The sequence below is a fragment of the Hippopotamus amphibius genome, chromosome 6, assembly GCF_030028045.1.
Source record: "Hippopotamus amphibius kiboko isolate mHipAmp2 chromosome 6, mHipAmp2.hap2, whole genome shotgun sequence".
NCBI lineage: Eukaryota > Metazoa > Chordata > Mammalia > Artiodactyla > Hippopotamidae > Hippopotamus > Hippopotamus amphibius.
Genome location: NC_080191.1, coordinates 114,719,001 through 114,735,189, shown reverse-complemented (window position 1 = coordinate 114,735,189; position 16,189 = coordinate 114,719,001). Strand labels below are relative to the sequence as shown.

General features: G+C 55.0%; 1 protein-coding gene across 2 annotated transcripts in view; it reads left to right on the top strand.

Moving 5' to 3' along the window:
- The first annotated feature begins 2,715 nt into the window (after window positions 1-2,715).
- The window catches only part of RAB6B (RAB6B, member RAS oncogene family), a 61,665-nt gene continuing 48,191 nt past the window's right edge, over window positions 2,716-16,189 (top strand). For both annotated transcript variants that reach the window (XR_009054416.1, XM_057740213.1), the window contains exon 1: window positions 2,716-3,102. Coding sequence is in view for 1 of the 2 variants with exons in the window: in XM_057740213.1 (XP_057596196.1) it covers window positions 3,033-3,102 (70 nt within the window). In the remaining variant the exon portion in view is untranslated. The remainder of the gene's footprint in view (window positions 3,103-16,189) is intronic.

Sequence of the window (16,189 nt, the reverse complement as noted above, 5' to 3'; positions counted from 1 at the left end):
ATCATTGTTTTGATTTGCATTTTCCTGATGATTAGTAATCATGAGCCTGTTGGCCATCAGCATTTCCTCTTTGGAAAAATGTCTATTTAGTTCTTCTACCCATTTTTTAATCAGGTTGTTTTGTTTTGTTTTGTTTTTTGATGTTGAGTTGTATGAACTGTTTTAATATGTTGAATATTAACCCCTTATTGGTCACATCATTTGCAAACATTTTCTCCCATTCAATAGGTTATCCTTTTATTTTGTCAATGGTTTCCTTTGCTGTGCAAAAGCTTTTAAGTTTAACTGGGTCCCATTTGTTTATGTTTGCTTTTGTTTCATTTGCTTTAGGAGATGGATCCAAAAAAACATTTCTGCAATTTACATCAGAGTGTTCGGCCTATGTTTCCCTCTAAGAGTCTTATAGTACCTGGTCTTACATTTAGGTCTTTAATCCATTTTGAGTCTATTTTTGTATATGGTGTTAGAGAATGTTCTAACTTCATTCTTACACATGGCTGCTCAGTATTCCCAGTGCCACTTATTGAAGATAACAAGACAACAATGTCCACTTTCACCACTTTTATTCAGCATAGTTTCGGAAGTCCTAGGCACAGCAATTGAAGAAGAAAAAGAAATAAAAGGAATCCAAACTGGAAAGAAAGAAATAAAACTGTCACTGTTTGCAAACAACATGATATCATTCATAGAAAATCTTAAAAATGCCACCAGAAAACTACTAGAGCTCATCAATGAATTCGGTAAAGTTGCAAGATACAAAATTAAAATACAGAAATCTGTTGCATTTTTGTACACTAACCATGAACTATCAGAAAGAGAAATTAAGGAAACAATCCCATTTACCATCACACTGAAAAGAATAAAATACCTACGAATAAACCTACCTAAAAAGGTTAAAGACCAGAACTGAAAAAACTGTAAGACATTGATTAAAGAAATTGAAGATGAAAAACAGATGGAAAGACATACCATGTTCTTGGATTAGAAGAATTAATGTTGTTAAAATGACCACACTATTCAAGACAATCTACAGATTCAATGCAATCCTTACCAAAATACCAATGGCATTTTTCACAGAATCATAACAAATAATTTCAAAATTTGTATGGAAATGCATAAGACCCCGAATAGCCAAAATAATCTTAAGAAAGAAGAACAGAGCTGGAGGAATCATGCTCCCTGACTATATTACAAAGCTATAGAAATCAAAAGAGTATGGCACTGCACAAAGTCAGACACACAGATCAATGGAACAGAATGTAGAACCCAGAAATAAACTCACACACTTACGGTCAATTAATCTATGACAAAGGAGGCAAACATATACAATAGAGAAAAAACAATCTCTTCAATAAGTGGAGCAGTTGTTCTTATTTGGGTTGTAGACATTCATTCAAACATTCAACAACTATTTCCTAAGCTCTGAGCTAGGTCCTTGGGATTCAGTAGTGGAGACTCAACTGCTGACTTCATGGAACTCACTCTCTGGTTTTTGATAAGCAATGAGAGAAAGACTCTAGGTAAACAAACCAGGGAGCCAGACAGGGAGACATTCCAAGCAAGCCATGTACGTCAAAAAGAGGGCAAAAATGTCCCCTGGAAAGCTCTGGAGATGAAGGTTGCTTCTCACTTTTCTCTCTGTATGAAATATATACACACACACAACTTGTTCCAAAACATATGGGTTATAATCCCAAATAAACGTTCATTGAACAGCCCTAAAAGAACAGACCACGTGGTGGCAGGACAGTAGAAGCAGCTTTGTAAAACCTCAATTAGCCAGAATGCTGGGACCGGGTTGGGAATGCTTCTAATGCCTGGTATCTGCTCCTTGCTCTCACCCACTCACAACTTATTCTGTGTGCCTTAACGGGTCAGATGAATACAGAGGCAAATGGGAGGTCTCTCTCCTGTCCTCCAGGAACTCATTGTCCAGATACACCTAATCAGCCAGGGCAAGGAGTGGCGCTGTCAGCCCAGTGGCCCCAAGGTCCAGGGATCCAGGGCACCGACCTGGAGATGGAGGTGCTGACAGTCAGGGCCTCATTGCTCTTTCTCTCCCATGGCGAGCAGGTTTAGGATAAAATGATCCGTAGGAGCGGTGGGTTTGAGGTAGACGCGCCTTTTACTGGTGTCTCCTCTCTCCCTGGGCACATCTGCGGGGACACCTATGACCCCATAGAGGCGCCTAAGAGGAGGCATATGGGTCCTGAGAGGGGAGGGAGGGCCAGGGACAGGAGAGCCTGTGAACACAAAGTCCACCACACCCTGGCTCAACCCCCCCCCCACCCACGCCTTTCTTTTCCACCCTCTCGGATGGCTGGGCTGAGTGTGCATCGGTGTTGCAGGAGGTGGAGGAAGGGACTAGCATCTAGGTTTAAAGATCAGAAACAAATGTCCCTTGACAATTTCACCTCATTTTCTGTATTCAAAGGAGGGGTAGAGTGGGGAAGACAGACCTAGAGGGGTCATGAGATAGGGCCCGATTCGGGGACCTTTCGGAGGCACGGCGAGGCGGTTCTCTCCCGCCCGGGTGCGGGCTCCCGGTGGGTGGACTGACGCCCCCCGGCCCCGCAGCGCGGCGGGCCCCGCATGACATCAGAGGCTGGGGAGCGCGCAGAGCGCAGGCGCGGGCGGAGAAGAGAGGCGGGAGGGGGGCCGGCTGGTGCGGCTCGGGAGAGCGCTCCTCCGCCCCGCGCGCCGTCCCTGCGCCCCGCTCCGCCCGCGCCTCGCTGTCCGCGCCGCGCCCCGGGCGTCCAGAGCGCGCCCCTCGCACCGCATCAAGCGCCGCCCGCGGCAGCCCAGCGCCAGCCTTCCTCCTCCTCTTTCTCCTCCTCCTCCGCCGCCGCCGCCGGACACGCAGCCGCAGGCCGGGGCCGGGACGCAGCTGGGGAGTCAGGGACGCGCGCAGCCAGCCCTTCCCCCTCCGGCTCCCGCACCGCCGGCCGCCTCCCCTCGCCCTCCTCCTCTCCCCTCCCTGCTCCTTCGCTTCTCCTCCTCCTCCTCCTCTCCCAGCCCCGGCTGCCAGCACCATGTCCGCAGGGGGAGATTTTGGGAACCCACTGAGAAAATTCAAGTTGGTGTTCCTGGGGGAGCAGAGCGGTAAGTACCCCGCTTATTCTCTCGGCTTGGCGTCGAGCCGACCCCCGCCGCCAAATCATCCACCCCCCCTGGGACCCCGGCCCCGGCTCGAAAAGGCCCCTCGATGCCTGGGTAGAGGGGAGGTTTGGGGATGGGAAGGTCGGGGCCGGCTCGGGCGGGGCTGGGCAGGGGAGGGGCCAAGGGTAAGGGCCGGGAAGGCGCGGGGGCCAGAGGTGGGGGTGAGGCTGGGATCTGGGGCGGGGGCTCGGGGTGCAGGTGCAGGTGCGGCGCGGCGGGGAGGCCGGAGGGCGGCGGCTGGCTCGGCGGCGCCGGCCGCGGCGTGAAGGCTCCGGGCTCGCTGGCTGGCTCGCACTGCGGCACCGGCTGCGGGCGACCGCGCGGGTGGCGGGGCGCCGGAGAGGGTCGCGGGGAGGACGGGCGTCCCTCTTTGGAGAATGAGACGCGACTGGCCGCTCCCCACCCCGCGGCACCGGAGGGGTTCCCTGGGGCCCCTGCCCGGAACCGTAATTAGGGGCACGTCCAGACCCTGGGGCAGACGGCGTGGGGGGAAGGCCGACACCTGTCTCCTCTGAAAAGAGCTGGTGCAGGTCGTGGGGGAACAGGGCGCCTACCTGCCCTGGCTTACTTCCGACTGGGCACAGAAGGTTCTAGACCCACTGCCCTTCACCGGTGTGTATTAACCCCTTAGGAGCTCAGGGGTCTGGGCGGTGACAGCAAGGGTTTCCCAATGCGAGGCACATTTGGGGGATGGTACAGGGGCGCCTCGCACCAAGAGCCGTGAAGCCCGGCGCTGGGCAGAGAAAGGACCAGGCGACACGCCCTGCCTGGCTTCCCAGCACCCCTCCCGAGAGCTTGGCGGCGGATTCTTCCCACCCCCACCTCCCAGCACACCGCCCTTCTTGGGGGAGGGGAGGTCACTGTGGCAGCGGGCCAGGGGCCGGGAGAGGGGGAGACAGCTTCCGTGCTACCCAGCAGCCTCCCCGGGGAAAGCATCTCTGAAACCCAGGTTAGTCCCGAGGTGGGAAGACCGGATTGAAGAGCATGGACCCCCTGACACTTGTAGGAAGGAGTGGTTCTCAGAGCATCCCTCCAGAGGCCTCTCCCCTGGTGCTGCAGGGAGACAAGCTGGGCCCTGACCAGCTCTGCTCTGGAAGAAAGCCGTCTCTGGGGGCAAGACCACCAGCGCTAGCTCTACAGACCAGTTCAGTTCACCTCGTTTGGTGCCTGTCTGTACAAGGAGCCAAGACACACACACCCGTGGGCCCTGGGAACAGTGCTACTGTGATGTGTGTATGTATGGGTTGTGGAGGTCACATGGCAGCCTCCTGCCTGCTGCTGCTTATTACCTGGGAGGGAGGGATGGTTCAGAGAAGGGTATCAGAAGGTGGTCAAGCTCTGACACGGGTTTTGGGGCCAGGCTGGGAATTTTAGAACAAGGTCAACTCAGCCAGCCAGCCCTTTGTCCTGGACTCTGAGTTTCTGATCTTAGTAGATTCCAGTTTCACAGCAGTAACTTTTCCTTGTGCCTAAAGGGATTTGAGGGGGCGGGGGTCTTCATATCCCAGTGCTAGTCTCATGGGGCCTGGAGACCTGGGAGTTGAATTCTTAGCTGTGTTCCCTTGAGCAGATTTCAAAGCCTCCCTGAGCCTTAGAGTTTCTTTCTCTGTAAGATGGTTGCCTGAGGGCCATTCTCTTACCCCTTCATGTTTCCTCAGTGTCTGTCAAAGGGCCTGGACCCTGGGAGGTTCTCAGAAAACACATGTTTATTCCAAGTCTGAACGTGCTTCAGTAAAGGACCAGGGGTTGGATGCGGAGAGTGTCTCTGGTGTGTTTGAACGAAAACTCTAGACTCCCTCAGAATCTCTGATGGGCTGAGGCCCCTTCTGAGCCCTGCAAACCCCTTTTGCACCTGAAATCAAAGAAATGAGAGCTGAAGGCCTCAGAGAGCGAGCCCCCACCTCAGAGAGTGAGCGCGTTAATATTTGAAGTTCAAGCCCCAGGGATGGGGTGTGGACCCAGAATCCTATTGTGAGTTGGTAACACTTCTGGGCCTGGAACCCACGTCTCCTGTTCCCAGTCACTAACATGCCATCGGGAAATAAGGTGACCTTGAATTGAGGAAGCCAAGAATTGGGGAGCTTTCCTGATAGAGGGTGAGGGTTACCATGTTCTGGCCAGCTTTGTGGCTGGACTGGGTGACCCGGTGGGGGTGTCAGGCTAGTTGGTTGGGAGCATGGTTTCTGGGAGCTTTGAACATGGTCATTAGGGAAAAAGGCACCGCCATCAGTCAGATTGGCTATTAGCCACTCTGGGTTGGGAGCCCTAGGGCCCTGAAAAGCTTCCTCCCACTTTGTTGTGCCATTAGTGTGTTGTTTACCTTCAATTTTACAGAGCTTTTGGGGTCCCTGAGTTAGGCAGAGGACATGTGCATCCGTGAGCCTGGTGGGATGGGGGAATTACCACCGCAGCCATGGCTTTCATCTTGCCTGCTTGCACTTTTACATGTGTTGGTCCTTTGTGCCTGCAGCCTCTTACAGTCTGTGTGGTGGAGGGAGCCGCTGAAGTCTGGCCATCACCCCCACCATGGCTCTCCCTCCCTGGAGGACCTGGGAGGGACCTTGGAGATCCCTCCTCTTCTGTACACGGGGAACTTGGGTCTGCTGTGCACAACAGAGCCTTCTAGAACAGCATGGGCTGGTCTATATAAGCTGAGTCCCCTGGAAAGGGGCTAGGGGGAGGGACTGGAGGGCTGCAGCCTTCTCTTGTTTCCTGTGCCTGGCATAGTGGTGGCATCTCTCTAGGCCACTGGGCAAGGACAGCTGGATCTCAGAGAGGAGTGCCCATCCTGGAGCCCAGTGACAAGGAGGGTGCCCTGGACCAGATAATCGCAGGGGCATTGGACCTTCAGAGATACCGGGGACCTGGTTTGGGTGGGAAGCCTTGAGGAGCCACTCTGGAGAGAATGTTTCTAGCCCATGAGAGAGCGCCCCCTCTTGGCAGCAGAATCATTGCCTTGCCCTGGACCTGGACCACAGGCTGGCCAGTGTCAGCCTGGCAGGGGGAGGGATTGTGGAGAGGGTGCTGCAGACCCAGGATAAGGGTTTCCTTGTAGTGGGAGGGCTGTGCAATCCTTCTGGGGCTCAGATGGCTCTCTGGGCCTGCTGGCCTTGCCCTTGTGCTGACGGCGGTGGTGGGGGAAATAGGGGGTGATGCACACCAGTGCTGACTTGGGCACTTGATGGCATCCAGAAAAGGCAGGCATGAGCAGATGTCTGAGGAAGGAGCTCGACCTGGGGGACACAGCCCTCCTCCCGAGTTCTGGTGGCGTTTTGTGGGGCTCTGGCTTCACACAGGGCTTTTCTGAGTGTGTGTGGTGGGGAGGAGGAAGTGGGCTGTGTCTGCTGCGTTCTGGCCTCTGCTCACCTCCCTCCCCTGCGACCCCTCGACACAGAGCAGGAAGATTGATGGACACAAGTTCAGTCTGCTTCCCCAGGCTGAGGCCAGCAGGCCAGCTTCTCCCTCCGACCAGCCACCTCCCTGTCCTCCCCTGGCAGTTGTGCTGCTGGAGGTGCCATCCACGCCGAGCACAATTGTGAGTGGCATCCCTGGACTTGTGCCGCACAGTGACCCTGCACGCAGCTTTGGTCGTTTAGTCATTTGTTCAGCCATCCATCTCTCCCTCCCCCATCCGCCTCTCTCCCTTCCTCCTCCTAGCATCCATTTATTCATTCAATCAGATCTTTGAGTGTATCCCTGCCTCACGGAACTTACAGTCCACTGGGGAGCACAGACATCTGCGGATATAATTACAGTAAAGGCCTGTGAGAGCTGTGAAGAGGGAACAGCTGCTGTAGAGGCACATAGCAGGGTGTCCTACCCACCTTTGGGGGCAGGTGTCAGAGGTGCCTTCTAAAGGCTTCAGAGGAGGAGATGCTTCTATAGGCAGCACACTGGTACTGCTTCTTTGGGCTGAGCGCAGGGAGTAGGTCTTACAAGGGGCCAACCCTCTCCAGGGAGCTTTGTCCGTTCTACTCCCCATTTTGTAGAAGAAACGTGTGGGGTGGGAAGCAGGAAGATGAGGGTGACCTGCAGGTGTCTGACTTGATACTGCTGAGAAGGAAGGGGCTGTCCCTCCACTTTCATCCCAGTGCTTACTGCAGGGAGGGCTCACCCTCCCCGCCCTTGGCCGGTCCCAGCCCGACCCCTGCCTTCCCACCACCCACACTGCCACAGCCACACAGGGAGCCCACCGCTGGCCTGGTGGTTGTGCCTGAAGCCCATCCCAGAAGTTTGCTCCTCCCAGACCTGCTGGGCACTCACCATGGCGGAGCTTTGTTTTTTCCTGAACATTTTTAAAAACAATCACATGCTGCCCCAGCACCTCTGTTGTCTTGGTTATTCAGGATTTTAAAATGTTTATTAACATTTTTTAGGTGCAAAAACCCTAACTGAATTTTAAGCCCCGTAAGGGCAAATTTCAGCACCTTAAGGTGACTAGATCTTAGTCATCTTTCCTCCCTTTCCGCCTGCAGGAAGTTTGTACTCATTAAATATCTCATTTGAAAATGATGAGAGATCTTTGCTGTGTGGGATTTGCTGATGGCCCATCAGTAGATTGAAAGTGAAGGGAGCCAAGGCAGCTTTGAAATAGGATTCTTGATCCTGACACCTGCCGCTTTCTCAAGCCAGAGGATTTTTATCCATGCAATACTTGAGTCTTTCATAGAGGATTGGCTCATTTAGCCTTGGTCGTGCCCAACTCACCATTCATCTCATGGAACCTGAATTTCTCAGGGCACCCGCCGTCCCCACCACCATCTCTGAAGAACTATGACAAAGCAGCAAGGCTGCCAGAGGTGGGGCGGAAGGGACACATCCAGACCCGGCAGAGCTCACTTTGAGATCTGGAGTGAATCACCAAGCAGCTCTGTGCCTCAGCTTCTTGGTCCTGCTTTCTGTCTTCCCAATTTTTCTCCCTGCCTCAGTGGCTGGAATGAGAGAGGGAACCTTGGATGTTGGGTGCAGACCCAGAACCTTTGCTTTATTTGTTTAAAGAGCTGGATGTGAAGTCAGACAGACAGACACCAAGACGAGAATTAGCCTGTACTTGGTATAAAAGAAAAGTGGCACCGTCAGTGCTGATGATAGGTGCTCGAGAACTAGCCAGATGAGAAACAAGAAACTGTGAGAACACGTTCTGGCGGTGCAGATGTAGCAGTGATTACCATCGTTTGCATGGTCTGAGTATCGTTTTCGTTTGCAGCCTCCAAATTACAATGAATACCATTAAAATATAAAAAAAAAACCTCATTGTCCTTTTGTTACTTATTAAATCCCTAAAATCAGCCCATGAATATTTATCCTTGTAGGTGTTGCCTTGACATCGCAAGCTCGCCCAGGGCAGGCCTGGGGGTGGTCCCATCTGTGTCCCATCAGGCTACAGAGTGTCCCTGTCCTCCCCACCGTGTCGTCCACTGTTGGGGAATGAAGGAGCCACTGAATATGCACGGCTTTCTGGTCTCAGTGTAGATAATTTCGAGAAACTGATGGACAGACGCGTTGGGGAAGGTGAGGAAAGGTTAGGTAGAACAGCAAAATTCATAAATATCAGGCGTGGACTGCTGTCCTGGGCATTTCCTCAACCATCTGTCTGTCTGTCTGTCTGTCATCCTTTTCCATTTCTCACCCCAGAGAAGATGGGGGAGGTTGCCAGGGAGAAGTACCTGACACACCCTGAGATGGACAGCTTTTGTTAGAGCCCAAAAGACAGGCTGCCGGGAAATGGGGCTGCAGGCAGGGCTGGGCACTTGACCGCTGAGGGGACGGCGGTGATGAGGAAGGCGGTCTCCGCTTCCTGGAACAGGGCAGGAGAGGAGGAAGATTCCTAACGTTTGAGGACTCCTAAGAGAGCTTCTTTACTGAACTTGAAATTTCCAGTTCCCTTTAGTATTTTGGTAACTTTAGCCCTGAACTAAGTGGGATCTTTTTTAAAGAAGTAAATTTTCACTGCTGTGAATACAGTATCTTTTTAGTAAAAATAATTTATTTTTAGTAGAAAAGCATATTTATCCTGGTGTCTTGGTAACAAGGCTGGTGGGAGCCTGAGTGACTCAACCACGTGTCCTAGGCCAGGTACCACCTATTCCCGGGGGGCGGGGGGTGGGGGTGGGGTGGGGTGAGATACCCAAGGGACAGACCAGAGTTCAGGAGAAAGCAAATAATACCTCTCATCTGAGGGCAGAATGAAACCTTTAAAGTAAAAGTTACCTCTATAAAAATGCATGAAAAGAGTGGCAGCCTGGAGCCCCAGCAGGTGCTGGGGGCGGTGAACAGGCTTCATCTGGGTTCGTTCTGTGCTGGAGACCACAGCTTTGTTCCAGGGCCTGGGCAGTCAGGGGAGGGGCTTGTTGCTTTGGTGGGGTTTCCCTAGAGAAAGGGGTTTCCAGTACTGGGGTAAGTGGCTCAACCAGTTCCCTCTGTGGCTGGAGATGAGGTGAGGGCATGTCACAGAGGCTGGCTTGGCCAGGAGCTGGGACTTTATCCCGAGGGCAGTGGGGACCTGGCGGAGGATCCTCAGCTGGGGAGTGGCCTGGTCACATCGCCGCTGGGGACGGATCTGTCATCCTAGGAGCCTGGAGAGGAGGGTGGGTGGGGAAGGGTCCAGACCCAGCCAGCCCTTCCTGACAAAGAGGAGCCGCCCCTCCTGGGTTCCTGTGTCCTCCCCCGGCTAACCCAGGTGGCACTTGGGAAAACCCACTGAGCCGAGGCTCCACACAGGTGTTGTGATCGTCCCAGCACCCCGTGATAGACGTGGGGTTCACCCTGTTTTGCAGGCCGGGAGGCAGAGGCTCAGAAAGAGCTGGTCACACCCAAGGGCTCGCTGCTCCTGTGTGGCAGGATTGGAATCCGAACCCAGGTCACCTTGAGAGACCATGAACTGTTGGGCTTCGTGCCTCAAAGGCAGGCCCAGGCCCGGGAGTGGGGAGGGGGGAGACAGGAACCCTGAGCCCATATGGACACAAGGTCTGCGGGCTGTGAATGCCTTCTAGGGAGTTACGCACCAGGTTCTTTGCTGATGAGCCAGCGGGCACAGCATGGGGGTGGGCAGGAGGGGGCCTTTGATTCCCCCAGGCTGGTGAGGGGCACTGGGGCCCTGAGCAGGGAGGAGGGCGGTGGGCTCTAGGAAGGAAGGAGGGTCTCCTCCTGGGAGGCTGATGGAGCTGGGATCTTCTCATACAAGGTGAGCTGCTTATCCGGGATGGTTTGAAGGGAGCTGACAGGGAGGGGGCAGCTAGAGTCCTCTAAGTCCTCCACTGCCGTGGGGGAAGGACGCGCCCCAGGTTCTAGCTGAGAACTAGTTACTCAGAAGGGAAGACCCAGTCACCCTGAGAAGCTGGTTCCTACCTGCTCTGGGGGGAGCCCTTCCTCTGGCCTCATCCTCCATCCAGGCCTGGAGATATCAGGGCCCTGGAGAGCCTGGCTCTTCCCGGGGTCTGCCAGCAGCTGGCTGTGTGGTTGGATTAGCCCCAGCCCATCTCTCGCTTTCTCGATATGTCCCTGGAGGCTGGTGGACTTGGTGATCACTTGGGCTGGTGGAGCTCTAACTGGTTCTGTAATTCAGCACCAGCTTAGACTATGATGCCAAGCCAATAACACTCCTAGCCTGGACACGGCGCGGGTTACAGGGGCTGCAAGGATGAAGGCATGGGATCAGGGCCTCTGCCCGCTGTTTCCTCTGGAACTGCCCTGGGGTCCAGTGCAGGGTCCTCTCCAGCCTGCCACCTCTTCTCTTGGCCAGCATTCCGGGCCTACCCACCTGGACCCAGCCCTCCCTGCTGTGCCGTCAGGGTGCCCTGGTTCATCCCTTCTGATGATGTGTTTGGCTCAGGTTGCCAGGCAACAGGGATGGAGCTGTTTTGCCCTTCCTGCTGGCAGGCATTTATTCCATACAGAGGACGCGTGATGAGGGCAGCAGAATGGGTGACAGCTCCCAGGCACTCCTACTCCAGGGCACTTCCTTCTGTAGCCAGGTGGGTGGGTGGTAAGCAAGGAGGGCTGGGGAAGGGCCGGAGCCAAGAGGGGTGATGCACTGTCCCCGGCAGACCAGGCAGGCTCCTCCTCCACCCCGTCACCAACACTGTCCTCTTGAGCCCTGGGCTTCCACCCCAGCCCAGCCCTCTCTGTCTGGGTGTTGGGATGTAACAGGACCCCCTGTGCTCATTTCCCTCCTCGAGACAGTAGGGTCTTCATGACCTTGTTGGATTTTCATGATGTGTCGAGTACATCAGCACGTGGCACATGCTAAATGCTCCAGTGAGGGGTGATTTTGTTAACGAAAGAGTGATGGTGATCCCACCCCGCCGCCATAGATGTGTGAGGGGAGTAGAAGTAGGGGTGCAAGGTTTGGAGCATCACGGATGGACCGTTTTGTGTAGTGAGCTACAGGGCACATGTCCTTGTGATTGGACAGGTAGAGCTGTTTATCCATTTTACAGATAAGGAGGTAAGGCTCTGAGAAGCGAAGGTGTTTACACAGGGTGCGGGCCCCAGAAGCTGCTGCTGCTGAGCTGGGAAGGGCCCCCAGGTCTCTGACTCCCTGGCTGGTGTTTTCCCTGCTGCTTGGCCCGGCAAGGAGCAGGGCAGACTCACCCTGACTCACCCCATGGCCCCATAGCTGCTCACAGGTAGAGCACCTCAACTTCCCTGCTACTGTCCTTCCCTGAGGCCATGGCCCGGGGACTACATGATGGAGGTTCTGTGGTGTTGTGAGTGGGACAGTTATTGGCCCAAGGTAAGTGGGTCATAAGCCTCAACCAGTGTTGAGGTGAATATTAAGTACAAAAGCAAGGCTGTAGGTGTGGTCTGCTGGGGAATCAGGGAAGGCTTCCTGGAGGTGGTGCACAGTGAGCAGGAATTCACTGGCAAGCAAGGGGAGGCGTCGTGAGCAGAGGGCCTGGCTGTGCCAAGGCCAAGGGCCATGATGGGCGTGGGCCTTCCAGGGAATCGGGTGTGCCTCATGTGGCTGGGCTCTGGCGTGGTTGGGGGAGCATGGTGGGAGGAGTTGTGCCTGGGGAAGCAGGGTCAGGCCACACGCAGGAGTCTGGGTCTTCCCTGCAGGCAGCTGGGACCCACTGGGGGACTTCAACCAAGGAGGGACATGCGTATGGGTTAGAAGATGAGGATATGGCCCGTTCTCCTGGCAGACGGGAGAACCAGGCCGGCTGGGAAGATTCAGAGGTTGGGGTTTAGAGGAGGGCTTGGGACAGGTGTCAGCTTGAGCTTCTTTCCAGCCCTGAAGTTCAGCTCCACACGGGATGTATACTTTCTTGGTTCTTTCTCTGTCAAGCGAGGACTCAGAAACAGTGAAGGGTTGTACAGGAGGGACTTTCGTCCTTCTCTGCAAGACCGCACTGTCCCCAGATGTACCCAAACTGGCTGCCTTAAGCTCCTCTGTCCTTCCTGCCTCCACAATGTCCTGGGTGCTCCTGGACTGCTGGCAGCCCTTCCAGACTCTTCCTCTCTGCCAGCTGCTCAGGGCAGGAGGTACCACCTGGTGAGAAGTTGGCGGGTGGGTGTGTGAGCTCCCTGCCATCTTGTGCAGCCTCCTCTCACTGCCGCCCTCGCTGGGCTTCTCTTCCAGCAGACACCCGACTCCCTTCCTTTCCGTTCTTCCATGGATTCCCGCGCTCTTCTCTGCCAGCTTCCAGCTCCCCAGCAAGTTCAGGGGTCCCTGAGCACGTGAGGGGCGACTGTGTGGGGAAGGGCCTCCCTCCGCACCTTGGAAACAGAAACCCAGTCTTAAGCTGGCTGTGCAAAAAGCAAAGGGTGGGAGCCAGGGAGCTGGCGTGCAGGCAGGGGGCTGCCATCCTGAGCCCAGCCCCCGCCCACAGGCCCACTCACGGTCGGATGGTCTGTTCTCGAGGCCTGAAATGCCACCCTCCAAAGCCCTGGTAACCTCTGCTCCCGGCCCCTCCTGTCTTCTGTCCATAGAGGTTACTGAGCCCCACCAGGGTATTCCCTTGCCTGTGTAGCGGGTGGGGGGAGAATATCCTAATTGTGTGTCATCAGTGATCACAGCACATTTCAGGGGCCCCTGTGGGCAGGGTCACGTTCACTGTCCATGATGTCAGAGTGGGTAAGGAGACCTACGCCCTCAGTTGGTGCTCAGCTGAGGTGTCACCCCTGCCCAGAGCTTCTGGCCCAGAGAACACGGCCCGGAAGCTGGCCGCAAGCAGCTCAGCCCAGCTTCGACCTGTTTGAAACCCCACTGGGTAACCCCATTGCCCCCACCCCTGGGGCAGAAGCAGGACCAAGAGATGCATCCCAGGTTCGGGACTGCAGAGCTGCGCGTGTGACCTCCACGCAGGGGACAGGTCCCTCTGGGGGCGGCGTGCAGGTTCCAAGTGAGGAAGAGAGAGTGTTCTGTTCTGAGGCTGTTGACCAGCAGGGAGTAAACATCGCACAGACTGAAGAGAATAAAGTGAAGTATTCAGAACACATATTTCTTGTGTATTTCCCCATCCAGTGAAGGGAGAGCGGGTGGGGAGGAGAACGGGGACGTTGGGAGGTGTAGGGAAGAGAGGGCCACGGAGCCACGGAGGGGAGGCCAGCCCCACCAGACGCAGACACCAGCACACCGCCGTCCCAGGCCTACTGGCCGCCACAAGCTGCGACCTTGGGAAGGCCCGGGTGGTGCAGGGCTCTAGGCGGTGGTGCTGTCCACCGTGGGGTCCTGAGAGGTACTGATTCCTGTTGGGGCACAGGAGTGATGGGACTAATTTTGTATTCGTGTGGGGGGTGAAGTGAGGGGTGGGGGCTGCTGCTGTGAGGGGCCGATGACCCCCCCGCCAGGCAGAGCAGGAGTGGGGAGAAGGGCTCTCGCTTTGTCCCGAGGGGTGAGGGAGGGCGTTCTTCAGCTCCACAGCCCCAGTGCTGGGTCACCAGGCTTCCACGAGCAGGCTGAGCCTTGTCTCTCCCTCCCGAGGCTGGTTGGCTCTGCCCCACTGGGACCCTGCAGTTCCCAGGCTGGGCTGCTGCAAGTAGGGTCAAGCCTTGGGGCCAGGAGATGGTTTGATTCTGCTCTTCTCTGTGTAGAGAGCACCTCTGAGAAGGGTTTTTATTTATTTATTTTTTTAGGGGAAAAAAAAGCTACTCCCAGATTAGCCATTTATTTTAGGGATATTAACAGATCCTACTTGTAGCACCAGGATCCGGAAATTCTCCCTTGATTCTAATTCATCACTCCCCCACATTCCGCCAAAGCACTGCAGGCTGCTGCCCACGTCAGCATGTGAAACGCAGGCCTGAAAAGGTGCCTTGCTAGCCCACCCACCCAGGTTCTCTCCCACCTGCATCAGAAGAGGGCAGAACCCCAGATACTGGGCCAGAGGCGTTCAGCGCTTCCCCTTTCTCCATCATGCAGCAAAAAGGTCATCTAAGCCAGAGTTCTGGTCTGGACAGCAGTGCCCACGCATCTGTCCGCCTCAGCTCGGGGGAGGGCTGGAAGTGCTTTGGGAAATGCACGGTGAGGTAGTCCCAGCCCCTGCCCACCACAGCCTCCGTGCAGGGCAGCTGGGGGCTTCAGTCCTGAGCAGAGAGACCTGTGAGGTTCTGTTGCAGGTGACCAGCCGCTAACCCCACCACAGGAGAGGAGACGGAGGCTGAGGGAAGAGTAGAGGTGGCATCTTCTAGGAATGTGAGATGATTTGGCATAAACAACTTAGGTGACCCTGAATGAGTCACCCTTTGCCTAGTCCCCTCCCCTTGAACGCAGCTGGAACCTGACATTGTTTCTAGCCAATATAGTGTGGCAAAGATGAAGGGCTGTCACTCCCATGATTGTTTCTCTGAAAGACTCCTCTGCTGGCCTTGAAGGAGTGAGCTGCCATGTGGTGAGAGGGCAGGGAGGGGTCATGTGGTGAAGAATTGTGGGTGGCCTCTAGGGGAAAAGCAGCCAGTAGCCTCCAAGAAAAGGGAGACTCAGTCCTGCAGCCACAAGGAACTGAATTCTGTCAACCACCACACACAGGAGCTTCAAAGAAGATCTCGAGCTCCAGAAAGAAACATAGCCTAGCCAATACCATGATTGTAGTCTTGTGAGACTGCAATCAGAGGACCCAGGAAAGCCGTGCCAACTCCTGCCCCAGCGGACTGTGACATAATAAATGTATGTTGTCTTGACCCACTAACTTTGTGGTATTTGTTACACAGCAACAGACAACTAATACAGGTGGGGTGAAGACTTTTCCAGGGAGGACACACCTTAGAGATGCCCTCCTTTTGCAGGCAAGGAATTGAAGCTTCCATAAGGGGCTGTGACCTGCTCCTGGTTAAGCAGCTCTCTGGGGCCACCCGAAGCAGGCATGAGGGAGGCCCTGGGAGCTGGGTCCCAGCTCTTGCTCTGCTACTGCTTTCCCTTTGTGCACCCTTGAGCAAACCCTCCTGCTTCCTGGGCCTCCAATTTTTTCTCTGTTATGTGAAGGGCTGGATCTAACAATCTCTACATGCCTTCTTGCCATGACTTGGTATTCTGAGGCCATCTGATCTGTGATCCTTCTAGAAGCCAGGCTTCATTCAGGGCCTTAGGGAGGTTTAACTTCTGCTGCTCCTTCATGTTGTGTGTTTCCACTGGGTTTTCAGGAGGCAGGATCTTCCTGTCCTGGGTACACTTCGGTAAGCCTGATGGGTCCAAGCAAACCTCTGAAGTGGAGCTCTTGGCTGTGCACCAGGAGAGTTACCATCTGGCTGTGACTCTGGTGCCTTGTGATCCTGGGCAAGTGGCCCCTCTTCTCTGACCTTACATCTCCTCAGCTTAGTGAGAGGCTTGGACAAAATTAGTTCCAGAGTCCTCAATGGTTCACACCCTCTGTGGTGCTGCTCTGGAGAGGGCTCCTTAAGGACCTGGAGCTTGTGGGATGGGACAGGTGAGCCTGGCTACATCTTCTTGTTCTGGTACCCAGGCATCCAAGTCCAGGCGCAGACCTGGATATCTACCCAGTTCCTTGTTCCCCATGCCTCACCCTCCTGCCACCCCAGTGCCTGGCCAGCAGTCATCTCTGGTCCACAAGTGCTGGAGACAAAGAATCCT